At 42.1% G+C, this 27942-nt stretch overlaps 1 protein-coding gene across 1 annotated transcript; it reads left to right on the top strand.

Annotated features, from left to right (window-relative positions):
* On the top strand, positions 1-27942 carry RNF144B (ring finger protein 144B). Its single transcript, XM_008945113.1, has 7 exons — positions 1-165; positions 11481-11585; positions 19683-19743; positions 24441-24645; positions 25791-25935; positions 27514-27603; positions 27802-27942. The coding sequence occupies exons 1-7, from the start codon at positions 1-3 to the stop codon at positions 27940-27942; spliced, it is 912 nt and encodes a 303-aa protein (XP_008943361.1).

Raw genomic sequence — 27942 nt, 5'->3', positions numbered from 1 at the left:
ATGGATTCTTCTGGGAAGGCTTGTCCTGACACCATGACAGCTGACGAGTCAGAAGCTGGAGAGTTAGCTTTGGAGCCCCTGCTCACTTGCAAGCTATGTCTGTGTGAATATTCCCTGGATAAGATGACCACTCTTCAGGAATGCAGCTGCATCTTTTGTACACCGGTAAGATCTCGCAGCACCTTTATGCCTTAGGAGCAGGATAATGGGAGAGAGACTCTCACAGAACTGTGAGATGAGGCTGCTTGGCCTGCACCAGAAGCGTGTGTTATCCATGCTGAGAGAGGATGCTTTCCTAAAGAGCATTTTGTGTTCATCTGTCTGGCCTTATTTAAAAAACTTCTCTGTCATTGTGCTTTTGATAATTCATAATTCTAACAAATGTTCCCATAGCAAACAATAATAAATCCCAGTAGTAATGGGAAAAAAAGCTGCATTTTAAGACTGTCAGAAAATATACACAGTCTACATGCAGTCTCAGTATTTATTTTTTTTTCTGAAGCAAAAATCTTGAAACATCATAGAGTAAAGGTTTTGTTTCCCCGTTATCATTTTCTGAGTACCCAGAGACCTTTGGAGCCTTGTGTGTAATATTTAAGGGCAATCAGAAAACCTAAACAAAAGTGAACCTTGGCCTATCGAACCTTTGTATCTGCAGTCTGTGCTGCAGAGATGTTGTCTGGGTCAGGCACTGCCTCTAGTTGTCAGTGAGGACTCTCCGTCCTGCAAACTCAGATCAAATAAAGCTGGTGGAAGTGATAAAGGCAGAGGTTGAGTGAGCTGATAAAAGCCCTACAGATATTACTACTCTTCTGGTCTCTTTGTCAGCATGGGAAAATGGACCTGGTTTCTCTGGTAATAGTGACTTTGATATACCTGACTAATGGATTTTGGAAACAGTCACTGGAGGGATGTTGGTTTTTAATTCTAGAAAAAATGTACTTGGTTTAATATTTTAACACCAAATTGTGTATGAGCATCGAGGAACATTTTAAGTTTTGCCCTTGATTGTTTTGAAGTCATGGAAGAAATCAGATATTTGTGAAGCCAGCTTGAGTGAGAGTATCTGCACTTACTCTGAACTTAGGGTAGCTTAAATGGGACAACAATCCAGTTGTGTGTTTCAAGAAACTAGGGTAAGATTGGTAGATATGTATTTTCATCCTGAACTTAATGAAGTTTGTTTTCCATACTGCCTTCCATTGTATTGCTTTAAATTAAGAAACAAACTGGAGAAGCCAGTACCTTTACAGTAGTCCCACTCTTCTCCAAGAACTCAGTGTCTCCAATTTAGTGTCATTAATGGCACAGTAACCTCAGTGAATGGGCAGAGTGACCCTTTCACCCCTGGGGAGGAGAGGACTGCTGAAGGGAGGACTCTGTGCCAGGCAGAGCTGGGATCTCCACACCTCCAGGGCACTGGCCAAGGGGAGCGGTCAGTGGTGGCTGGAGATGTTGCTGTCCACACCTGTCCCCTGTTGGTGCCACATCTCTTACCTGGCCAGGACAGTGAAGTGGAGAGCACAGTCACTGTTCTTTGGCAGCGGTGCAGACTTCAGTGACTTTGTCTAAACCAAGAGCCAGCCATGAGTGCACGCCAAGGGCAGCTGGGAGAAGCCTTTAGACACGCTCTGTTTCTTCCAGTGGGCGTTGTGTGTCTCAGGTGTGCTCACACTCCTTTGTCTCACTGCTGTTGCCTGTCTCTGAACATTCTCCTGAAGGATGTGTCTGAGCTGATGCAACAGAGGCATGTAGATGTTGCATCCTGTAGCAAAGGGGACTCTGGGAACCTTTAACCTGCCTGTATGGCTTTCTGTCTTGAATCCAGAGCAGCTTCTGGGAGCCCATATGAGTTGCATCCTCAGGCAGCCTCCAAAGAGCAGTGTCAGAAGCACTTTGCCACAAAGTGCTTCCGTTCCAGGACTTGCATGTGGGATTGCTCAGGGCACAGCCTGCAGTGGCTGCACTGATATGCAGTGCCCTAAGTTTTTTCCTACCCATGTGAGGGCTTCTAGATACCTTCACACTACCTTTAAGAGAGGTATTGGGGTAAGAATCTGAGCTGTGAGCTATGGGATTGAGCCCACACAAATTTTTCAGCTAACTGAGCTTTCAGCTTCTGAAGTTCACTCTTATTTTCCATCACTAAGGTTAATTATATAGATCCAAGAGTAGTATTAAATTTGAAGTAGAAAGGGGCTTAACATGGACATAATAGGTTCTACTCTAAGGTGAAACTGGTTTGATTATGCTTTTGTTCTTTTACACGTGAGGTTTGGGGTTATTTTTTTTTTGGTTGTTTTTTTTTTTGCTACCTGTAGTGGTGATTCTGCATCTATGATTATTTTTGCACTGCAGCATTTTTGGCTGTGGAAATAATTGGCAATTGTTGCTATTTAGGCATCTGCATGGGCGAGCTTATGTCTCCTTTTACTTGTAGTCTGTAAACCCAAGGAATTGAAATGAGTTAGAATTGCATACAGCTATTTTTTCAGCTTAGAAACTTGTAATAACCATTATACCTTATAAGAGCTGTATTCTAGCCAAAGTGTAGCCCAGGAGTTTGGATACAGCCATAGTGTACCTCATGGCTTGGTTTCATTGTGGTTGGACTGTATTAGTTTTATATGAAAGGCTGATCTCTGAAGAGGGTTGGGCAGAGATGTGAGGTATGTTTTCTATGCAAAAGTTCCAGAAGATTGCACTTTTATAGTATCAGATAAATCTTGGTGGAGTGCTGTGCTGTGGTGCCCACACACAGATATACAAATTTTCAGCAATTTATGTATTCCTTAACCTGCAACATTTTATGCTACTTGTCCCCTTGCCTAAAGGGGAGGGGATATCATCTGTTCCCCATATAGCTTATATTAGGTTTTGTCTTGTCAATCATCCTTCTTGTATAGTTGGTGGGATGTCCTTCCAACCTTCAACTTATATGTATGTGCTTCTGTGTTGTCAGCACATTATGCAGAACCAGCATGATTCACTCTTCTTTTTTTTCCAAGCAAATTCTTTGTTGGGTCTTGTACTTCTGAGAAGCGTGTGAGGTAACTGAGTTATAAAACATGCCAAACAAATATCATGATGATCCACCTGATTGTTATTTTGGTGAAGACTAAATGAGGTCTCCTTAAAAGGAGAAGTCAGTGTGCAACACTGAATAGAAGCCTGGGTAGCTTATCTTCTGTCTTGGCTCCTCTACAGGTAGAAGGTGATCTGAAAGCCTTTGGGAGGACAAGATTTTCTGCTGTAGCTGTATGTGACAGCAAGGCCAGGGCTAGATATGGGTGAAGAAGGTTGTTTTTTTCTGCTGTTGAGAGAGGAGCTTGCATGTTTGTTCCAGCTACTTTTGTTAGGGGCCAAGGGGAAACCCTTCCAGACATAGTGCTTTGTCTTTTGCACTTCACCAGCGGGACTCGATGAGGCTCCTCTGCTTTCCTAAATCTTTTTAAGAGCAGCCACGTGTTGCCCTGCCTCCCTCGGGTGGCTCAGTATTGACACCTTGTCCTTAGTGCTGTGAAGCCTCAGATCACCAGTGCTGGAGAACTGGAGAAAAACTGAGGTGAAGGATCAGCATCATCAGCAAAAAACATGGGCAGAAAAGCCTGAGAGCAGAGGAGAACAAGTAGATCAAAGACCAGGAGGAGGCTGATGACAAAGAGGATGCAATGTCTGCTAAATGGAACTAATGTTCAGGAATACTCCAGTGAAAGACTTAGGGGGAAAACCTAGGAGCAAGGGAAAATTTGGGTTTGCCTTCATCTAGACAGCACTGGGTTTCAGTACCTGCTAATTTTCAAAGAGGGGTTTGGTCCCTTCTTCTTCTTCCTCTTTCCCCCATCCTAGGAGACACCTACATGTGCTCACAACTGCACCAGAACACTACCTTCTGCTCTTCCTAAATAGACCTCGTTCTGAAATGCCCCACTTACTTTATGTGAACCTCACCTCAGGTTGTTTGCTGCCTCCACCCACAGGTAGCAAGTTGTCAAGTTTTGACATTTTGATTTCTTTTTATCCCAGCTCAACATTTGAAATATTTCAGAATAGCTTTGTTTTCAAGGGATAAAAAAGAAAATTCCCACATCTGCTATACTGACACTGAATACGCAGCACTTTAATAGTAATTGAGATGGTTTAAGAACTTCTTGTATGCATTTCTGTGCAGAGTCACACGAAAGGCAGAGTTAGTTGGGGTACCAAAACATCACGAGGGTTCCCATTGCCCTTTGGTGGATGCTGCTGTTCAGGAAGAGGAGATCCATATTTCTGAAGTCAATAGAAGTGAGCATCTGGGTGGTGGGCAAGGGAAGACAGGTGAGGAAGGGAGAACTAACACATTAAATGACAGCATCAGAGAAGTTGTTCTCTCCATTTAACAAAAGAAGAAACAGGTGCAAAGGAAGTTGTCAGTGCCTCGGAGTGCCACAGTAACTGAGCCAGCCTGTGACATAAGCCTCATGGGCATGTCTGGTTTGAAGCTCTTGGTAAGGCCAGGTTTGGCCTGATAACAGATATGTTTGCAAGAGAGATTATATTTGAAGCTGGTGTGGTTTTGGGAAGGCTGAGTTCCTCTTGTCCTGTTCCCTGGTGCTTTTCTGTTTGATGATACCACTTCTTGGCAATGATAACCAGGAACCTAGTCTGACTTTTCTGAAGATTGCCAGGATATGGTGGGCCATGTGTAAATTTGTTTTAGACTGTGTGTCTGAGCAGAATCTAACACCATTGGAGGTAGATATTTTGAGACAAAGCTGATGACTACATTTCTCAGATACACTTGATCCCCTAAAAACTAGTCTTGTGGAGCAGTGGGAAGCCATTCTATTCTAGCCCATCGTCATATTTACTTGGTGTTTTCACTTGGTCATGACAAGGTAAAATGCTTGTCAGTGATGTTATTCCTCCCGTTCTGTTGAGCCACAAGATGACAATATGCTATTTGAGGCCAAAGGGGCATTTTTTTCACTTTCTTTCAAGCCTATTTCTCAATAAGGCTCTTATGTGGCCTGATCCTCTATGCATCTGAAAGCAACTTCACTTGTTGCTGCATCTGATCCTTAGCAGTTAAAATATAGATTGAACAATACAAATGTGTTTAATTGGGTTTCTGGTTTTCACTTTAAACCATGCCTAACATAAGTTTCTCTGTAACAAATTAATAAATGGCTATTTCTCTGCCGTACTTTTAAAGAATTTTCTTTAATTGGAAAAGCCTTGCCTTTTTTTCCAAGTCAAATTCAGACGCCTCCAAGCTAATTGCCAATAGACTTGTTTCATCTAGTTTAAAGACATGTTGAGAAATCCTAGAGAGATTCCAGGGGTTCAGTTACCCCCCATGGGAAGCGACTGGCCCATTTTAGAGAGAGGAGACACGGAAGTGCAGATGTGATGACAACAGTGAACATATTCCTAAAAGTTACATCTCTCATAAACACTATGGGCACAGATTTGGGGAGGGTATATTTATGAGAGCACACAATTATGAGAATGGGTCAGGTGGTTAAATTTAGAGTTCTGACAGGAACTATCTCACCAAAGCCAGTAATGCTGCATATTCCATTTAAAACGACATGACTAGTACATTATCCTGTGCACGCACTGAACAACAAGTAACATTTGTAAGTGATAAGAAAGAAATGAAAGTTATGTCTTACTGAATAAAAAGTACACAAACACTGTGTGGAATGCAAATAAAAACTAAATGCCTATCTGTTGATTTGTTCTGAATCATAAGACATTCTGTAGTGAAAACGAGAAGTTGTATTTTCTCTCCATATACAATCTTTTAGTTTTTCACCTTCCTGAATTTTGAGTTTGTAAAAGGGCTAAGGATAAAAAAAAAACCAAACCCAAACCAATACAGTTTTGAGGACAAATCTGGAAAAGCAATTTAATATTTTAAATCAGCCTTGCATATTTTAAGATGGAAACCTGAGTATTTCTTAATTTTTCTGAGATTGACATTGTCTTCATGTTATACGTTAACAGGAAAGACCTTCTTGTTTGGACAAAATGCCTTCAATTTTTTTCTTGCATTTTTATATTTAATGTAGATCATGTCCTAGTATTGGTTAATATATAATGTAGATCCATTTTTTTTCCTTTTCTGCAATTTAATTCTAGACAAATAACATTATTTATCTTGTATCAGCTGCTGCACAGTGCCTAGCAGCAGTATCTGTAGCATTTGACAGGAAAACAGGCCAGAGCTTTCCATTTATCTCTGAAATTATACTTTGAACTCATTCTTAGGTTAAAATGGAGACCTGTTGATGTTCCCTTTGCAGATTAATACATTGCCAAACAGAGGTTTGTTTGTTTTTTTTTTTTTTTTTGGTCAATACATTAAAAATCCTCTCTGTACAATGTACTTCGGGGGGAAAAAAAAGTTGAAGTTAGAGCAACTTGTAGAAGAAGTGTTGAAATGAAGAATCTATGAATAGCCTGAACAGAATTTTCTTTTCCTGGGGCTCACAGCTGACCATAGAAAACACTTTTGAAGTTTTTTATGTTATTTGTTGGTGCGTTCTTGGATTGGGTTTTTCAGTGCTTTTTAGAAGATTCTTCCCTCCATCGACAACATATACTTGCAACAAATCCTTAGCTTCCAGGAGAGGAATGTGCACATGGGGCATGTGTAAATGTTTGCCTAAATTGTAATCTTTTTTATAAATCCTGCAAGATAAAAAGGAAGTGTATGCATTTTGTGTGGTAATTTGATCCAGGGACTTTACAGGTCTCAGCTTACCAGGTAATCATGAGTAGCATTTTGTGAAGTAAATTGATATTAAACTTTGTTAAATAGAGAAAGGTGATTGCCTGAAAGACAAAAACAACATAAAAGAGAAAAAAAAATATTGCCCCAAAATGCTTAGACAGAAAGTTATTTGGAGAAGGTGTCATACATTATGGATCTCAGGCAGGGAAAATATTACTTGTACTACTTTCCACTGAAGTTGACAGTAGCCCAGCAGGGGCAAAGTGTCCTTGCTAGATCAGCTCCAAAACCTTCTGTAAGGTGTACTGAGTTTTACTGGTGGAATTACACTATCACATTTGAATTGATCCCTCTTGCTTGACTGCATCAGGATTTTGTTATGTGTCCCAGAACACAGACATGTACATGGTGCCCTTGCCCAGTGGGGAAAATCTGAGTAAACTTAGTGTAACTGATTGGGCTACACTTGCAGGTACTGAAGTTAAAATTCCTTGTGTTGACGTCTGACATTTATTTGAGGGATGAATGTAATGTTTTCAAAGCTGTTAAGCAAGACCTCAGTAGATTTTTAGTCTATTGCCTCAACAAGATGGACAAAATCTTTTTAGCAGGACAAGGGGTGATGGTTTTAAATTAAAAGAGGGTAAATTTAGACTAGAGAGAAGGAAGTTTTTTACAAAGAGGGTGGTGGAACACTGGAACAGGTTGCCCCATCCTTGGGGATATTCAAGGCCAGGGTGGACAGGGCTTTGAGCAACCTGCTCTAGTTAAAGATGTCCTTGCTCTCTGCAGGGGGGTTGGACTAGATGACCTTTAAAGGTCCCTTCCGACCCAAAGCATTCTGTGATTCTCACCATTCTGCCTTGGCTATGTGATGCATTCATGGAAACCTCACTGTGCTGCTGTGAAGGTCACTGCTGATGACTTACTCTGGCCAGGGAGAATAAGATGATGGTATGACTGTCATTGTAAGCCACAAGTCCTGTGCTTTCCATACTTGTAAGTCACCACACTCTGGGAAATTTACGGGGAAATGGAGCCCAAGGGTGATTTTTTGGATGTCAAGATTAAGATCCTTTCAAGGAACTGTTAATACCACAGGAGGCTGGGTATCTTATCTTCACTTTGTAGAGCAATTAAGTAGCATATATAGTGTGTGCAGTTTTCTTAACTGAGATATTGCTGATTTTTGTAGGCAAAATGCAGAAAAATTCTTCTCATTATATGTCTCTGTAGTGTATTCTCCATAGTGTGGGAGGACATACTGCTGAGAAGGTCGTTCATGATTCATTACATAGGCACCGAATCCTCTTTTCATCACATTTGCAGCTGGTACATCATTTCAGATACTTTTATTTGTCACTTTTCGAGTAAGTCACTAGATTAGTAGTTGAGCTGTAAATAATAGTAAAACCCCTCTAAAAACAGTCCCACTGTTAAAGCAAAAGCATGTTTTAAAATTGTAGTGATTTTTCCACTGTCTCTTCTTTACTACTAGCTTGTGAAAAAGGGAACAAGAAGTTCACATCTTCATTCATGTACAGAATAAGGTAAAAAGCTTAGTCCTTCAATGGTAAATATTAAAGGCTTCCTTCAAATTTCCCCACACCTTGAAGTCCTTCCATTTGCTTCTTGAATTGCACCTTCAGCACCTTCTCCAAGTGCAGAAAATCAGTGGAAAAGATTTAATACCTATAAAAACTATGTAACAGGGAGGTTTTCTGTGAAACGTTTGAAGATCCATGGCACTGCACAGACCTATTGTAACATCTCTCCAGGTGACCCTCTGAAAGCACCCTTTGAAAGCATTGCAGAAGGCTCTGGTTGCTCACCTGTCCTCACCTACAACCATGTGGTGAGCTGGAAGAGGAGGAGAAGCCAGATGCATTAGCAGTGCTCAGAAACCTCTGTCCCCTGGCTTGGTACCCCTGATGATTTAGATACTGCATATTGAAACTGATTGCAAAATCCATACTCTGGATCGAAGCTCCTTAAGAACTTCATGCCCATCCTTGCATGGAAGGATAACTGTCAGTGCTCTGAGCTTCTGTCCTGGAAGTCTAAATTAAGAACAAGCCTCTGGGCTGCTGCTGGGCCTGCAGTAACTTCTCAGGCTTTGTCCTCCCTCTGTAGCCAGCTGACCTGAGCTGCCCCCAGAACACAAATCCACTGTACCATGCTGTCAAAACAAATTACGAAGTATCAGCCAGCACCACAGAGCAGACAGAAGCCAGGATCTTAGTAGAAACAAAAGGTTGTTCTCCTGTGCTTGCTGAGGAATTCAAGCAAAATAAACGCCTTGATGAGAGGGAAAAATTCTCCACTTCCCCAAATGCTGCCCTGAGGCTTGATCCAGGAAGTTGTCAAGTTTCCTATGAGGAGAAGGCATGAGATGTCAGGAGGCTCTGCTGGAGCATCACCCATGTGTCTGAGAGGTGCTCCCAACACCCTGCAGCAGGTGCAGGCTTTGGGCAAGGGGCTCAGAGGACAGGTTTTTCTGTTCGCATCATTCATGGTTCAGGCACAAACCAGGGAGGAAATCTGTGCAGAGTGAGCACTCGATACTCTGTTTCTCCTGTGGCGTGGTCTGAAGCGTGTGGGCAGCACCAAGTGCTTCATGAACATGGGGCTGCAGGAGCAAGTCACCCATGGGCTCCATATGTAGTGACACTGGGAGCCACCCTGGGCTCTGGGGACACGTTTTGGCTTTCTCTGTGTCACCTGCTGCCCCTGCCCAGCAGCAGCTCCAGTATCTCTCCAGTATCTGCTCCCAGGCACCACTGTGTTCATGTACCAACTTCTCCTTCCTGCTCTGTGGGGGAGCTGTGTGTGCTGGGGGTGATCTGATCCAGTGGTTACAATGACGTTTTATAAGCACTGTGCCTAGAGCTGCCTTTGGGAGAGGTGGGCAAAGAGATTAGACAGGGTGCTGAGACTGCTCTTGGAGTAATAAAAGAACAGCTCCTGGTTAAATCAGGGCAGATACTCCCTAGGGAGCTGATCCTGACTTCTGCTGCTTGCATGATTTCTTATTTGCTCTTCACCTGTGAGTATCTCCCTCACCTCCCACATACTACTTGCACCATCAGTTCCTTGCAGCCTGCTCTGCTGCTTTCTCATAGGGGTGCATGCTGGATCTTAATCCATTGGTGCTTAATGAGCTAGATATTTAAAGCCTAACATTTAGGTTACACCCCAGCATTCTTCTAAATGAAGATGCTTCAAATATTTACAAATCAAAAGTATGCTCATTTGAAATGCCACCAAGTTAAGCTGATTCTACTTGCTTGAAGTAATATCTCTGTATAGTTGAACAGAATTAACCAAAATATGTGGATGAGGATGTATCAGTAGAGAGACAGACAGAATAGTAAGGAAACCTCATTTCCATTTGTAAAAGTCCTAATTATCCTGACATTTAAGAGGGTACCAGTTTTCCAATAAAAATATGAATGAGGAAATGTCTAATCAGAGCACAATATGCAAGACCTTCTCAGAACAGTCTAAACTAATGCAGACTTGAAGGTTAAATGCCTAGAAATACTGGAAAAACAGTTTGTGAAGAGTCCTGGGGCTTTACCAGAGCTGATGTTCTGAGAGGCTGTGATTTCCTGTAACCCACCCAGAAGCTTTTGAACTCAGGGCCTGTTCTGAAAGTTGGCAGAGAGACAGAGGTCTCAAAGACCTTATGCTTTGACATGTTTCTGGAAGACTGATGGGGCAAGAAAGGAAGGAGCCAGCAGTATTGAGGAGGAGGGGCTTATCATGTGGGCATGAAACACAAATCCTGCTGCTTGTAAAATATGTTGGTTATTATTTAAAGTAAACTGTCCAAGCTGATACCAGAAATCTGCCAGAAGTCCATGTTTTGTTATTTTGCTAACAGGGATTTCCAGTTCACTGTATGCTGTGTCATTGCTTCGAGGAGACTTGGTTGTTTTGTTTGATTCAGTTTTATGCGATGATTTTATTGAAGACTTTATGATATGTTTTAAAAGAACAAGCTGAATATGTTTGAAACTGGCGTGCCAAATAAAATACAGGGAGAACAGAGGGCTTTTTTTCCTTGGAGAGGGGAAACCTGCCATTTTTGGGTAATGAAGCTATTTGGAAACATTCATAAGGTGGCCTCCGTGCTGCAAATGGACATTGAACTCCTGCTCAATAGACTAGGGGCTCAGGATAAATCATGGTAAACCATGGAATTTATCTGATCTATGTGGGGGGAGAGAAGAGCTGATAGCTGCACATCTTCTAGGGCAGTTTATAACCTCCTAACCAGGTTATAAACCCCCTTGCCCCTTTATGCAGCTGGGAGCAGTAGTTTGGTTCTTGTAAATGAGGTTTCCTACAATGGAGCCTGCTGGCTGAGAGTCTGAATTAGGAACACAGGAGGAAAGACAAAAGAGCAAAGCCTGTTTAATTAGTGTGAAAGATACTCCCCCTGCCTAAATCCTGTCTCCAATCCCAGTTTAGCAGGGCATAGGGGCTGTTAGTGCTGAAAGCTCTGACTTGCTGACTCGGGTAAATGCAATGCTCAGCAGATGAAGTCATGCACAATTAATTGTTCTTGGTTGCATTCTTTCCAATGTAATGACTTGTAGCATTCACACTTATAATAATTGATGTTTTCTGTGTGCTGGAGCTTCAGGACAGCCAATTAAGGCAGTGGAGGTGGTAGCTGTGCTGCATCTCTAGCATCTGTGTGTTACCAATGTGTGGGCTATAACTTCTTCTTTTCTTTACTTGTTTCTAGTGCCTCAAACAGTATATGCAGCTGGCAATTCAAGAAGGTTGTGGTTCTCCTATCACATGTCCAGACATGGTATGCTTGAACCATGGGACCCTACAAGAAGCAGAGGTATCAACACTTTTTTCTTTCTCTTTTTTTTTTTTAACCCACCCCTTCTTTCTTAACATAATAAATATGATCATATACTTTTTCCTCCCTTTTATTACCCTTAATGAGCTTCTGGCAAGAAGCCTGACTGAGAAGAGGAACTAGAAACAAACAGATGTTTTGCAAGGGTTTTGCTGCTTTTCCCCTCCCTCTGTGCCTTGAGGAAATGCTTACTTGGCATCTGAACAGCCTCTGAATTACCCATGCAGGTGACTTAACCAGTACACCCTGTATCTCAGAATTTTTGAGCCTCCATTCTCCCCGTCAGTTGAATCACATTTGGTTTGACTACAAACACTGAAATTCTTGCTCCTCTCTTAACTCAAGAGCAAGAACTCAAACTGATAATATGCAAGGCCAGAGTTCCTTCATGTAAGTTGATATTGGGCTGCAACAACGAATTTTCAGTCCAATATAAACACTCAGGACTCTGATATGGAAAGAAAGGTATCTGCACAACACTGGGTGGAGGTAAGTCTTAAGAGAGAGAAAAAATGTCTTCATTCCCAAGGCAGATATGGGAGAGGTTGAGAGCTCAGAAGCTAAATGAGGTTTAGGCAGAGCTGTTTGCACAGAGTAACTGGAAAGTTCAGCTTGAGAGCTGAAAGTGGAGAAACTGGAGGGAAAATATGCTTCACAGACCTTCTCCCACCGCTTGGGACAGTGGGGTTCAGAGGGTTGTAGATGGCCCCTATCAGGCTCCCAGCAATGCTCAAGCAGCCTCCTGCCTGACTTAGGGCTGGTGTGAAGTTTCTGAATTGGGCTTAGCACCCAAACCCATGGCATGGGGAAGAGCTGTTGGCAGCGTGGCTGGAACCCTCATATGTCCCGGCTGTTCTGTACACCTAGAAGGCCACAAAAAACTGTGGGCAAAGCTGATGTTGCCCTGTGGCTATTCTTGCTTGCTTGCTTTGTGAGCCAGGTAGGCCCTTGCTGGGCATGAGAACAGGCGCAGGAAAAAGGAAAAAAAGGTGGCTAAGGGATTTTGGCTGGTTTTGTGCATTCTCTCTGCATTTGTCTGCAGGGACAAAATAAAGGAGAATCAGATCTCCACCCCTGAACTGAAGAGAAGCAGCTTATTTTTTGGGTTTTCTTGAGCCCTGTGTATACAAATGACATAACTGAGACAGAACTATATAATCCTTTCCAAATGCAATCAGTGACAGTGCAGTTCCCAATACCAAAAATGCCTTTTTCTCCAGAAAAAGTCAGGACCTCCTCCAGCATACATTCTAAACACTGTGCTTGGCTGAATCAGGGCCTGCGAGGTGCAGCTACTGTGGTGTGCAGGCACATGGTGGAACTTTTCTTTGGTTGAATCCAGCTGTTGTGAAACATAGCCAGCTGTTTCCCTTCCTCCTTTCTCCTGCATAGGTATTGGGAGGGGATAGCAATATCCCTCCCACCCATCACACCAGATGGGAGGCAGCTAGCCTTTATTGAAAACGAGTTTTATAAAGAAAATTAACAAACGGTAGGAAGGATTCTGCTCTGTTAAGCTAGAGTTATGGTGCTATAGGAATTACAGAGGTAGATTTCCGCTTGGTAAAGCAGGAGGACACTCCGGGGCATGTATTAATGGACCATTAGCTTAATCCTTGGGTGGTTTTTGGGCTGAAGGCAAAATGACTAAACAGCTGAAATGTGCATTAGTGTCCCCTGGATGAATGAATGTTCTGACGCTCCCTTTTGGCAATGCACTTGAAACACAGACCTTCAGCTTGTGAAGAAAACAGGCCCCCAACCTGGTTACAAGTTATTGCTTATGTATTTTACCCCATACCTATTTCTTTAAGGAAGAGAACTCCCCCAAAAACCCAGGAACAACAGAAGGAACAGACTGTGTTAGTAGTCTGAAACATTAGTATGTAAACTACACATCAGGTATGATCACTGTCTTCTTTTTTTCTTCCCTATAACAGCTGTTGCATGTGAACATGTGGCATTTCAAAGCTATTGTAAAAACAACCTTGTTCAGGTGGTAGAGAATGTGCTTAAATATGGCTATTGTTTGGCATGGAAGTACTACTTAAAATTGCTGTTTATTCAGTACGTGCTCTGAAGCTCCTGGTGGAAAAGTCTGAGTCTTCTCACCTCTGGAGAGTTGGGATGTTCGGCCTCTAACTGCTGGCAGGAAAAGGTTCCTCACCAGGACAGTGCTATGAGGAATGACATGTTGCCAGTACTGAGGGAAAAAAAAAAAAATTTGGTCTTTTTTTCTTCTGTCTGTTAGCATCAGAGTTTTGAAAAAGTGTCTTTTTCATGGTATGTCCATTTCAGGCTCTGCTCCGACTGACTTTCACCAGGTGCCCTTAGAGTTTGGAATGAAAATAGCAGTTCAAACTGCCTTTGACATGGACACGGTGTTAAATTGGTTCCTATACTTTAGGCTAAACTGTGTTAATTATGTTAATTAATGGGCTTGTTTTGTTTGCTTTCTAACTGCCTTTTGCCCTAGCCTACACAAGGGAGATAAGGTGAATTTTAGGCATAAGTGAAGGAAAGACTTTTTATTGACTTCAGTGCATTTTGGATTGATCTTTCTTCAATAAGGAAACTGAACAATTAATAACAAAGCTTATAAGCCATTTATAACACGTTATAGCTATGAAAGTTCCTCTGCTTCCCTCTCTCAAGGTCCTTATTCACTGTGTGTAACATTTCTTTAGTGCTTTCCAGTTATTTGTTGTTTTAACTGTGAATTAAGTCTGTTTTCCTTCTTGGTAAAATACTTCAGAGATTATCTAGTTTGGTACTAAATCATGGGAGTGTTGAGAGCCTTTTCACAGCTCTTGCCTTGATTCTGAGACACGTGTTTCTTGTGTTGCTTTTCGGAGGTGGACAAAAACTCTGGTGAGCCTTTTAAACAGGGAATAGACTTTCTTCTTGTATGTCTCATGAAGAAATGAGCAAGTGTGAATAGTAGGAATGAGCCTCTCTAAAATAATTGAGTATTTCATTACTGTTTTGGTTGTTTGGGGAGTGAACTGCTTATTTACAGAGTATAGTGTTGGGAGGTAAGGCTTTTCTCCTCATCTTTGTGTCTCTCTGGACCTCAGAAGAAAATGTTCCAGGTTTTTATTCTTAAAAAAACTTAAAATGAAAGGTAATTTGAACCAAAAATTGCACTTTCCAGCACTTTGAAAAAAATGTTTTCTGAAATCCCTCTGAGTTTTTAGGTTTTGTTTTTACTTTAACAAAATCTATTTGAAACTGGTACATTCCCAAGCAGGTTTTTTTTGTTTTGTTTTGTTTTGTTTTGTTTTGGCACATAGTGCATTCAAATAGAAGGAATTGTTCTACTGGAGTGCTTGAAATCAAGTGCAAACCTAGGTCATATCTTGACCTGTTACATCAAGATAACAGCTGCTTGTAGTATAGCTGGTTTTAAGTAAAGAAAAAGAAATAAATGGGTGTTGGTGGTGGGAAGGCAATGATTTTGGCTACAGCCTCTGTTTCGAATGACTGGTTACACAAAAAAAGGGAAAGTTTAGAAGCAATCTCATTTAGCAAGATGTTTGCCCTTTCAAGCTCTAATAGTACAATAAACAAAGATTTGGATTCCTTCCTGAAAGCAAAAGGAAGAAGGAACATCTTACTTTAATGCAGTTCTCTCAGTGCAGACTTCTTCTCTATAGAATATTCCCTTCTCTCTTGAGAATTTGCTCCATCGATTTAATGGGACCAGTTAATATCCCTAATTTAAATAAGGGGTAATTTATCATGGTTAGAAATAGTTTTACTTGGTGCAAATCCAGTCACCAGTGTAAGATGTGAATCAGGGTAAGTCTCAACTGCATACAGGGCTTTCTAATGCAGCGCTCACTTGGATAATGTTTAGGGAATTGTGCTTTGCTATTATTTCTGATTCCTGGATTGCTTTGAAGCTTGTAACATCGAAGCCAATGATCCATGTATACATAATCTGTTTGGATTAAAACCATGCAGCAGGCAATAAAGGAGATGCTGATTTGGGCTCTCCTTTTGCCTCTCAAGTTTGACAAGGAGAATTACCCCTTTTCATGCAGTGCAGACTCTGCTTACTGTCCCTCCATCTGTGTATACCCATGATCTACACCAGTGCTGCCCTGACAGAGGGCTGTCAGCACTTTGTAAAGTGGTGCTGAAATGGGACGATGACCCAGATCTTAGAATTCTTACTGGTGTTCTGTTCCATACATAGATGAACAAAAGTCCCATTGGGAGTGAGTTTAAAATACCCATTTTATTTTTAATTTGAAAATTGGTTTACATTTTGCTAGAGGTGATTGAAATGGTAAAATGAAGAGGAAGGTGAGAAAATTGTTGCAGGCCAACCTATCTTTTTCAGGGTCAAAATTAAAATTTTTGTTCTTCTTATTTACTCATTTTCAAATAAACCCAAGGGGAGCAAATGAGAGAGTCTTAATTTTGTTTTTATTTGTCACTAAATAAGAGAAGAGCACCTTAATGGAGAAAATGAGTAATTTAATATTTCACGATGACTCTGGTGGGTGTGGTAGCTGATGAAGAAAGGTGTGGGTGTAGTTTCTAACAGTAAAGAGACTGAACTCCCATACCACTTTCATAAGCAAACCACAGCCCATGTTACAACCATTCTGCACTCCTTGCAAAACCAGACAGTGCCTCTGTGAGCAGGACTGTCACAGGGGTGGCCACAGCAGGACCTGCCCGTGCTGTGTATCTGCTGAAGAGACAAAGGGAGAAGCACTTGTCCTGGTGACCTTCCCTCCCTTGGCATTATCAAGGCTTGATGAATATGGGTGTGAAAGGAAGTAAGATCTACTCAGTTTTCTTGATTGTCTCCTTGCACCTCCCTGGAAAGCCTGAGAATAGGTGGAGTAGTGATTTTCCCTTTCCACTGTGGTGTTTAAAAACAGGGGAGTAGTTCTTCCTTGGCTGCTGGTTTGTGCACTGCCCGGGTTACAAGGAACAGCCTGCCCCTGTGTAAACCCAACCCAATTATTTCAAACCCTTTCATTTTCCTTCCTTTGCTCTTTTGTCTTGTGCAGTAACAGCACCCCTGCTTATCGTTCCATGGTAGGCTGTCTTTTGGGATGCTTGGCAAGAGTCCAGCTGGAGCCTTTTGTGGTAGTGAGCTTTCAAAATTTTCCTTTTTTTCCATGGGTATTTTTACTTCAGGTGAAAGCTGCTGTTCCTGGAGAGAGCTCTTATGTGTTCTTGTACTCTGTAACAAGAATATTTTAATTGCAGACATTACTTGTGTAGAATACAAGAAAACTTGTTTAGACTCCCAACAGTCTGATAAGACTCAAATCAGCATTTTTTCAGGAGAGGAGAGTCCTTGCCTCTCATTTTATTCACAGGTTTTTATTTTAAACTTAATCCAGTATTAAAGAAAAAAAAGCCCAAAACCTTGTCCTGTAGCATTTCTTGCTGCATTGAATAATTTTATAGCCTAGAATAATAAACGTCTGCTTTCTGACGTGCTCATGGTCCTTCTGTTTTGGTCCTTTGCCATCTGCTGGGTTGCTGGGTTGCTTCCTCCCTGGCTTTCCATCCTCTGTCCAGCCCAGAGGCGTGTGGGCTGTGCAGGAGAGGAGGTGCTTGGCATGGACGCCTGGGTGGGGCTGGAGACCGTGTGTGAAAATGAACATTTAGACTCTAATGCCAAGTAGGAGGAGATGAACACTAATCCCTTTACCACGCTTACGGCTGTCCTTCTTGGTTAAGTGTAAATGAGATTAAAAGTTCACTGAGGAAAGGCTTTGATGGTTTTTTGGAGACATGATAAGTTTGGTTTGGTTTTTTTCTTACTTGACTTTGCACGTACAGTTTTGATGTGGCACTGAATTTGGGCAGCAGCAGATTGTTCATTCCTTTCCTCATGCCTAAAGATCTCAGGTTGACCTCCATGTGGGTGCTAACAGGAGCTGGTCTTTCAAAGCCTGGGGTAGGTCATGGCAGGTTGATGGGCTGTGTATGTTCAACACCTGGAGCTGTGTGCAGGGAAGGGAGAGCTGAGCTATGAAGAGGCTACATAAGAAGAGTGGACCTGGGTGAAACTCATGGGGAAAGCTAATTATGGTAAGGTCAGGTTTTCAGTAGGAGAAAGGGAAGCTTTCAGCACTGACTGCTGCAGTAGAACTCCTAACTCTGTTCCCACTGTAATTAAAAAGGCCAACTTTTGATACACAGGAAATTCTGAGCTCAATAGAACTGCCCTTGAAAAACTGTTAAAAGCAAGCACAGAAGGACCCCAGGCAGCTAAACAATACACTAAAGTGGTTCTTACAGGATTGAGACTTGCTGTTTTACTTCAGTGAAATTAAAGAAGTTGCCAATGCTCTCCCAACTAGAGAAAAGTAGATGACTCTTTTTGTTTCCCAAACTCTGCTTAGTTTTGAAGCTGCCCTCTGGGCAATACTGAAATGATGTGTCTTGTGGGGTTTGTATATCTCTGTTGATTGGCTTCATTCTTTGCTGAAGCTGCTGATCTTCACTCTTTTTCCCTGTTTGACTAAGTTATTATTTGTTTTCCAAGAGTGTTTCAGCTGACTTCTGATGCGCTGGGTGAAGAGCTTCCCAGGAAGCATTCTGTGTCTTAGTCCCATTAATATCAACTAGTTTAGCCATGAAAGTGCTTTCAGATTAAAAATAGTTGACACGCTGAATTCAGAAATGGAAGACAATACTTTGACCCAGGGCTTACTAGACTAAGAATATGCTGTGTAAAGATTTGTTAGTGTTTCCCATTTTGATGTTAAAACCTTGGATTTCTTCAGCTATGAGTCTTTTAAGCATCTTTGAACACTTAAATCTTAACAACATCCACTTCAAAATGCAATTTTAATTCCAATTTATTTGAGATCCTAATAAAGCAATTTCATTATTTATAATAGACAAATAGATATATTATTTTCTTTTTTGTCATCTGTGAAAGCAAATATATTCACAGTATGATGCTGCTATTGAATTTGTCTTTATATTTCTTCTTACGAGTGCTGTGACACACTAAGCCAGAAGGACAGCAAGTGCCAGTGGCCACTTCACTGAGGGCAAAATTTTACCTTTTACAGTAATCTGAAGTTCTGTAGTGGGATACTGGATGTGAGGATTGAGAGCCCTCACTTTGAAGCTGTCAGTTCTACACTGTCTTACAGTGCTTTAGATCATCAGGTCTTGTGCTAGCATTAGTCTAGATTTATTTTCAGTAAAAGAGAAATACATTTTCAGTGCTGGTACAATATTACAAATGGATCAAATAAAGGGAGTGACCTCAGATTCTGAGCCCAACAAAAATGGTTCCTGAAGTGTCTGTGAAGTTTCTTTTGAACCCCTGCGTTCCCTGCATGCAGGTTTGGTTCTTAGTTTTAAATAGGGTTCTTGGTTTCCTTATGTAGACTGTTAAGTGGAGATTAGAGCATTTAGCCTTTTAGGCTGCTAGTTTAATTATGGTAATGTGTAGAAGGTATCAGCAAAGCCTGTTTGTCTATGCCAACTAAATTTATTAACTTCAGTCCAGTTTCTAGTGGGCTGGTGCATATCTAAGGCAAATTCCAACAGCAGTGGCATTCACTGTCTCAGCCCAAAACCCATGGAGTGAATAAAAAATGGAAACCAGACTAGTGTTCTGGTTCCTGAGAGTTAAGTTCTTGATAGATGTCTAACCCCTACTATTAGGACTGGGAGACATGAAAGAGGAACCATTCATTTGAGCTGTATTCTTGTACATGAACAGCACACCACGGTCTCCATGGCTGTTACATTAAACTTTGTTACATTAAACCAACATGGGATAAAACGGAGAAGCCCAAATTACATAGAAAATCCACAGAGAAGGCCTTCCTAGGCATGCTAAGAAAGACATGGGCTGAACTACTGGGCTCTGTGGCTGAAATAGGAGAAGCCAAGAAAATACTTATGTTTTGGAGAAGGAAGTCAAGGTAAGGAGGAGTGTGGTGGTGAGAGCAAGCGGGAAAAGCAGGTGGACTGAGAGCCAGCTCAGGAGAGCAGGTGTATAGAACAGGGTGCTTATTAATTTTTTGGAAGTCTGTGTTTCTAATGCTTTTTCTGTCTGTCTGTTTCTCATTTCAGATTGCCTGCTTGGTGCCTGTTGACCAGTTTCAGTTATACAAGAGGCTGAAGTTTGAACGAGGTTTGAACCTTTTGATTTCTATTACCTTCCTTTTTAAAGTGTCAGTGGAGGCAGCAGTATCATGTACTGCAAACACAAAGCCTGTTGGGTGAATTAAGGAAGAGACAGAGAAGATGTCTTTGTTTCAAAATATTTTAAGAACAATCATTAGGTTTGACTGTGGTCCACAGACAAATTTGAAATTATTTCAGTGGGGCAGAATCAACAGAGTGGCCTCTTACTGAAATACCACAATTTTACTCAGGCAACACTCTCAGACTGGGGTGTTGGTTGTGCTGGTAGAACCAGACAAGGTGCTAGAGGCTGGTGCAGGGCACACACGGTCCTGCATGTGTCCGTAGGGATCCTTGAAGCTTCTAGAGGAGACAGACCCTGCAGTGTGATGGGATTTGTGCAAACATCTCTGCAAGAGAGCTTGTCATATGTGGAAGCCTCATGTGCGTTCATCTAGTGGATTTTAATTTTTCCTGAGGGATAATTGCATCCCTCATTACTCAGTAAAGCTTATTAGTAAAGAAGCTTGAAACCAAAGAACTTACTGGGGCCAAGCTTTTCTGTGCCAGAGGTCAAGCTTCTGTTTCAGGAGATGGTTCCTTGCCAAGGCTGGAAAGAAACTTGCTAGTCAGAAAGCTGAAATGTTTTTCAAAGAACTCACTCCATGGTAGCTTGCAGGGAAGTGTAGCTGGGACTGATCTGCCCTGACTGCCTATTTCCAAACTTTCCTTCAAAGACTGCATTTCTGTTCTTGCTTTGCAAGAATGTTTAGATGCAAATAGATTTGGAATGTGCATGAAAAGTTAGGCACAGTAATGCACTTGAAAAGATGGTCAGGTAGAAGAATATATGCTGGCTTTTGGCAGAATCTCATCTGCTATAAGTTATTGTGAATGAGCACAAAGTACAAAACCTGCAAAATGAGTATACCCAGGTATACCCCAGAGTTCATGGGCAGATGCAGAGTGTAGCTGTGATTTGCAGGCACTCAGGCCAAAAAAGAAAATAAATCCTAAACACTGCTTTAATTTTTTTACTTCTCCTATTTTACCTTCTTTTTGTTTATCCTCAGTTCCTTAGGAAGTTCCTCCTCTTACAAGCCAAGCAGTGGCTTGTCTGCAGCCCTAGACAGTGGAAATCAGAACTTGTTAAATCACCATGTTGAAAGGTTAAGAAAGAGAAGCCTTCCTAAAATACATTACTCTGTTTTATGTAAAACCTTTTTTTTTTTTAACTGAAGACTATGAAACTAATGATTTCCTGGTATCTCCTCCTCTGTATCTAACCAAAGCTGAACTCATGATCTTTTGTCCAGCTCCCTGTTACATCTCTTTTTTTCACTGCCTCCTACGCACAGAAGCCTGAAACTTGTCTATTTTTTAAATCATCTTTCCCTTTTCTTCCTTGCCTAAGTCTGACACATCCTCCTCCACCTCCACTGCATCTCATCGTTAGGATTCCAAAATCTGTCCTTTCTCCTCTTTGAGGAGTAAAACTGGCATCCAAGCAGCAGGCTCCAACATGGCCTTTTTACCTTGCCTGTTGGCCCCAGCAATGGATCCAGCTGACTGAGGCCTGGGAGCAACGGTTCCTGCTAACTAAAGCTCTGACCTGGACACCAGCACTAGTCCCAACCCCAGTCAAGGCTGACCTGTTTGCGTGCGTTGGTTGGACTTGGCTTGTTAGCTTCTGCTGGCCTGAAGCTCTGTTCTCAGATCTGGTCCTCACCTGGCAAAGCCTGCCTGACCTCATCAATGCCAACACTGGCCTGACAGTCTCTTTCTGAAACGAGCAATAAACCTGCTGGGGCAGAATTCTGACCCAGAATCTGCTCAGGGACCCCCAGCAGCTGAGATATTTTGTGTGCCTTGAGTCTGTATTGGCCTTCATGCAACCCAACCCTTTTCAAACCTAGCACTGTGGAAACCCAGGCCACTACTGCCCAACTCTCCTCCCTCAAAAGAGGCAGGTACCAGGCTGTCCTTCCTGACTTTTCCTCTGACCAACAAAGCCCTTTATTCAAACCCTTCAGCTTCCTATAATTAGGCCTTCCTCTTTCAGCTTTAGTCTGTTAAGATATGGGCTCTTAGCTTCAGCACCTCCTTTACTTTACTAGAAATGATAGAAATAAACGACCAGCTTCTTAAGTAAGTTGAAAGACTTGCTCTTGCTCTTCTCTGTAGTCTTTGCTCAGACTTCAAGTGATTGGGTAAGCCAGTGCTTCTCACCCTTCCAGATGTTTTCTATTGCGAGATGAATTTTGAGGAAAATTTTGAAGACCTGAAGGACTTATAAATCCAAAAGCTATTTTCCCCATACTCCATCTGTGCTTTATTTTAATAAAATTCATCTCCTTTCTATTTCCCTGTTTTTTTTAAAAAATGACAATATTGCTTGAAAAAATGGTGAGAAGTAATTGGTGTACAACTGTATATCTATAGATGCTTAGTTTAATAGGGAATACACTTAAAGTATGCAATTTCTGGGGGTCTTGTGTTCTCAAGAATGTAAATGTTGTCAGGCTTAAAAACTGATGTTTCTTACATATCTTTAACTTCTCTGCATCCATTGATGACCTGGCCACAGAGCTTCTGTGCAGCGTGTTCTAATAGAAGAAACAGGAATTGCTCTCTGTCTGTTTAGGATGGGGTTGATGTGGTCATTAGAAGGAACAAAATAGAGGAATAGGATGTGGTTAGGACATTAGTGTTATATTTCTATTCCTGTGACAATTGCCCAGTAGGCCCAGTGGTAGATGATGAGAACCTCCATTTTAGTTCATTTTCAAAGGTCGTATTCTTACTGCTCACTGAAAGGCATAGATTCATCCTTTCAATGAGTAGCTCTTGTGAGGCAGAAATCCTCCTTTCTTCAGGGTGCTGCATTTGCCCTGTCTGTCTCCCACATCTCACTTGGCTACATGTTTTGTGAGAACTGGCCAGGTCTCTGCCCAGTGCTGGCACTGGGTGGGAAGGCTCCCGAGAGTGGAGCGAGTGTGGCCGAACGGGTTGTGAGGAAGCAGGGGAAAAGCTCAGGAAAGGAATGGCCCAAATCAAAAGATGGAGCAGCTTGTCAGAGCAATATGATAGCCTCTTTCCTTTTTTTTGGATGCTTCTTTTTAGTTTTCTCATGTTTCACTTGTACTCCATGGTAAAGCAAACAGTAGGAGACAGCGTGGATTGCAAAACACCATCTGTAGGTTCTTTGTGGAGCAGAGGAAGTGGAAGAGGAGGGAGCTTCATCTCATGCATTACATCTTGCTGCAACAAATCTGTAAAAAGTTGAGTAAGATTTACAGCCCAACTCCCCTCCTCCCAGTGGGGTCAAACCCAGACATCCTCTCTTTCATCCAAAAGCAGAGTTGGAGAATTTAGGTTTCCAAAGTTGAGTATGTTAAGCAGCTATCTGCAGGAACTGGACTTTCTCTAATTTTAACTGCTCTTCATCAACAGAGAGTGTACAGAACCTACTGTGTGGGGACGTCAATGCAATAACCAGTCCTAGGTCATGACCTTACCCAGTGCAGAGTTTCTTTCAGGAGACACTGAGGAAAGCTACAGAAATAATGGTTTCCCAGTCAGGACAAAGTATATAAAAATGTAAAATGGCTTGTACAGCCCATCCATGTCACTCTTCTCTCCACAGATGAAGCTTCAAACCCTTTCTTTCTGGCTTTCATTCAGTAGAAAGCAAAATGTTCATTTGTTTGAGGGGGCAAAGGAAGTACATTTAAGACAACAAGAGGGAAGAATGCAACTGGAGTTGTGAAGAGGCTGGAGGTAGATGGTACAGGAGTTTGGCTGGCACTGCCTAAATTATAGATAGCAGCCTTTGCCATGGATGTGGAAATTCTCCACATCTGTCAGAGCACTCTCTCACAGACTTAAAAGTTACCTGAAGTCAGAGCATTGTGTATCTGTGTGTCTGGTATCACTGTTTTTCATGCTGACTGGAGCATTGGCTAGTGATCCCCCAGCCACCTTCACTGTGGGCTACCAGCAACCTCCTGCAGAAGAGCAGTGCAGGCAGGAGGTGTGTACATAGGAGGAGGTGCCTTCAACTATTGCACCAAAATTTGCCAGATGATAGGATATGTCTGGGGTCCTTGTGCAGCATTTTGTTTCAAGTGGGACAGTATTATATCTGCTGCAGGTACTAAAGGACAATGTAATCGCCTGTGACACCTCACAGTTAGGGATTTCCACCTGTTTCTGAGACATCCTCTCCATCTATTTATTTTCAGTGGTGGTACTAGAGAACTCCCAGGGAAGGAGGAGAGGCAGATAGCCCCTGCAGGCACAACAGTCTTTTTTTCTAAGGAAGCTCTGCAGGGTTGGAGTGTTGGACTGCACCTCGTGAACTTGAGCCAGTTGAAAGCATGCATACAATGGGCACTCATAACAGTGAACATGTTTCAGCTGGGTTTCTGTTGCAAGCCCAAATTCCTTGGATAAAGTTTGGGGAGTGAGAGGAGGAGTCAGCATTTATCATTCTCTGCCATGTGGTGATGTCTGTAAATCTGTGTCTCCACCCCAAATCTTGCCTTGACTATTGTTGTAATCAGATACCTGACAAATAATGGTCATATGATAAAGTGAATATTGGAGTCTGTAGATAAAAGGAAAGAAATAATGCATGGGAAGTGACTTAACCTTAATTTAATGACAGTTCTTGTGCCATTTGCTACCTCTGCTACGTTTCAGAAGTCCACCTGGACCCCCAGAGAACGTGGTGCCCTGCAGCTGACTGCCAGAGCGTGTGCCGCGTGGCAGCGGGGGAGGCAGGAGCGCCGGTGCCCGTGGAGTGCCCCGCTTGCCACCTGACCTTCTGCTCCTCTTGCAAGGAGCCTTGGCACCCACAGCGCCTCTGCCAGGAGAGCCTAACTACTCCAGTTCTGACTGAGCAGGGGTAAGAGGGGAGCCACGGGGGCACTGTGGCCTGTCAGCTCTTTCTGGCATGGGGTGCTAGATTTGTGCCTCATATTGCTTTCATAGGATGGCTTCCTTATAACATCTCCGGTGCATCTCTGACACTTTCCATCTCTCCTGCTAAATATAATTCCAGTCTAAATATTAGTTTAATTTTTTTTTTAAACTTAGTATTATTTGGGAACTTAACAAACTTGTGATGCCACTGACACTTCTAGAAGGTGAAGCCCCACAGGGCTTTGAATCTGCCTAAAGGCTTTGTTTGCCTGCTAGAATTATGGATTTTTTCTTACAAAGAAGCCAATACACTAATATTCTGGGATCCAAACTTTGTTTATACTATGATTAAGAAATCACCCCTGCTTAATATTTATAGGATCTTTGCATAGACTGTTCTTAACTCTTCCAGAGAGTGGGTGTAAAATGTCCCATTTTGTGTGAAAAATCTGTTTTATGCCCATTTTTGCATAGGTGTGAACATATTACAGATACAGTTACATAAGACATTAATCTAGAGAAATAAAAAAAGTTTTGTGTTTAGATTATATAATATCTGTGGCCATCCATCTTTGTTTTCAGAATTAGATGAAGTTCAGTCATGTATGTTCAAATTTTTCTATCATTTTTTTGCAAGAAATGAAAGACTTACTTAAACTCTAAGCAGTCTGCTTGCTGGAGACTTCATTGTGTAAGACTTGCCAGAGCCATAATTTTTCTTCTCCAGCTTTGGTCTTTGGCCTTGATGGAGTTCAAGGCTATTTTGCCCAGGTAGGGACAGTACTATAAGTTGCATAATTCGGTCCTATTAAATGAATGGTGCAATCTCTCTTCCAAAGTGCTAATTTTTAATGGTATAGGTGATACATATGTGGGTATAGTAAGTGTTTGGTTTATGTAGCATAAAAGACCAAGGGAATGGAGTGTCACTTTTACCTTATTTTACACCTAGTAGTGAATAAACTTCAGTATATTGTACTGAATATAACCAACTTCACACTTTAATTGCAATACGACAACATCAGATATGCTCTAAAATAAGCACAGTACGTATTGGGCAGGCAGGGGAGCTAAATATCAGCAGTAATTACATTCACATTTCACTTTAATATTTCCCTTCTCTTCCAGATCACTTATTGGAACAGAGACAGAGGCACCAATTAAGCAGTGCCCCGTTTGTCGGATCTATATTGAGCGAAATGAGGGCTGTGCCCAGATGATGTGCAAGAACTGCAAGCACACGTTTTGCTGGTACTGTCTACAGAACTTGGATGTAAGTGCTGCAGAAAAAAACCTAGATAAAGGGTAACGGGGTTGAGCTTGGTCTGAGAGTACAAACTCTCCACAAACTTGTTCATATCTCAGTGTAGGTCTTGGCTCAGTTCAGTGCCTGACTTTCTTATTTTCTTCTCATTCATCAGGTGCTTTTATTTATATCAACATTCCTTTTCTGTAAAGGATTATAGCCATGTCTGTGGGTGCAATGCTAGTTCTTTGAGGGAAGTGGGATAGACTGGTTGCTTTCTGAGGTCCATTCCTGTGCTACCTTTCCTGATTCCATCTTCCAGTGCAGTAAAAATAGTTCAGTTGAGAGCTGGGAAGTATCTTTCACCTGCTGCAGCCACAAGGTTCCAAAAATGGTGTGGTACTGGGTGAAGTGGGTTGTGTTAAGAGCTCATATGGACCAGGTCTCCTTTGCTAATCCATCTCTAGTGCTGTGTTTGCTGAAGAGTTAGGCATGAGGATAAAAATGCTGGATTATGAACATGGATTATGAAGTGCAGGTTGCTGGGTATTTCCCAAGAAATACCAACTAGTCTCAATTCTTATGGACTTCAAGCTTCCTCGCAGGATTAGGAGCACAGGAAGCAATGGTCTCAAGTATAGGACAGCTTCCCTTTTTGGCACAGTGATCAGTAACAACTGTGGGAGTGTGCAGAGGACGTTACCAGCACTTGACATAAAATGGTAGATGCAGTGAGACTTCCTCATTCTTTGTGCTTCCCTTTCTGAGCACGCTGAAGAGGCTTTGCTTAGCTTTTGCAACAGGAGTCTCAGGGCTTGCCCCAGAGTAAGTAGAGTACATGGTGATTGCCTAATGAGGCGCTGAGCTGGAACGCTGGCAGGTTCTCACAGACTCTGCAGACATGCCCTTACCAAGTCTTTCTCAGTTCAAAGGAGAAAGAAGAAGGACAATGTAGTTGTGTGTTCCAAATGTAGTTTTTCCAAATGTGCAGGGTTAGGGGAGCTCCAGGTAGTACCTCCAGAGCCAAGAGCAGGGCTGACAAATGGGAGAGGAAGCAGCACCGGGTTACAGTGCAGTTGTCTAGGGGAGGGTAATGCAGGGCTTGAGTCACCTTCTGAAGAAAGGATTAATTATTTAATAAGTATTACTGGGAAAAGAGAAGGAAACTGGTATTTTCTGCTTTTTAAATTTTCCTGTTAAACCTAGGAAGAAAATCACTGTAAAGTTTAGGGGCAGCAGGAGAACAGCAGGTAGAAATACCTGAGGAAGATGATCCCTGAGATTGCTAACTTTCAGAAATATCTGTTGTTTACAGGCTACTTAATCATCACCAAATTACAGGCTAGGTACTTGTGCAATAGTTGCGATGAACACGCTTATGCTTTTTAAAAGTGGGGGAGGAAAGACTCTGTGCTCCCAAACACACCACGCTTTTTGAAACTGTAAAAGTTTCTCTAGACAATTATTTGGGAGACAGATGAACTTGTCTTCTGGCAGTTGGGAATTTTAAAGCAATGTCAGGAAAAGTTGTATTTCCAGTCCAGTCTCGAGCCTCTCCGTGCAGTACTGTAACCTGCTCTTACAGCTTCTCCTTTTGTTTTTCAGAACGATATCTTCCTGAGGCATTACGACAGAGGCCCCTGCAGGAACAAGCTGGGCCACTCGAGGGCTTCGGTGATGTGGAACAGAACTCAGGTGTGCTCCTAGGCAGCTGAGCAGAGCCCCCACACAGGCATGAAGCAAAGAGATTTTACCCTTCAGTGAAGGACCAAGATGATTTTTTCCATGTTTTTGTCTGTTTTTTTGTGACCTGTGCTGTGCTTATGCATGCAAATGTGTATTTTTTGTTCCCACCTTAGCTAAATACCTGTTTTTCCCCACGATGTCTTTCAGGTTGTGGGGATCCTCGTTGGACTAGGTATCATAGCATTGGTGACCTCTCCCTTGCTGCTCGTGGCATCTCCGTGCATCATCTGCTGCATTTGCAAATCCTGCCGAAGCAAAAAGAAGAAACACAGCCCACCAACAACCTAA

The sequence above is a fragment of the Merops nubicus genome, unplaced genomic scaffold (assembly GCF_000691845.1).
Source record: "Merops nubicus isolate BGI_N331 unplaced genomic scaffold, ASM69184v1 scaffold4198, whole genome shotgun sequence".
Lineage (NCBI taxonomy): Eukaryota > Metazoa > Chordata > Aves > Coraciiformes > Meropidae > Merops > Merops nubicus.
This window is presented reverse-complemented; position numbering and strand designations above follow the sequence as displayed.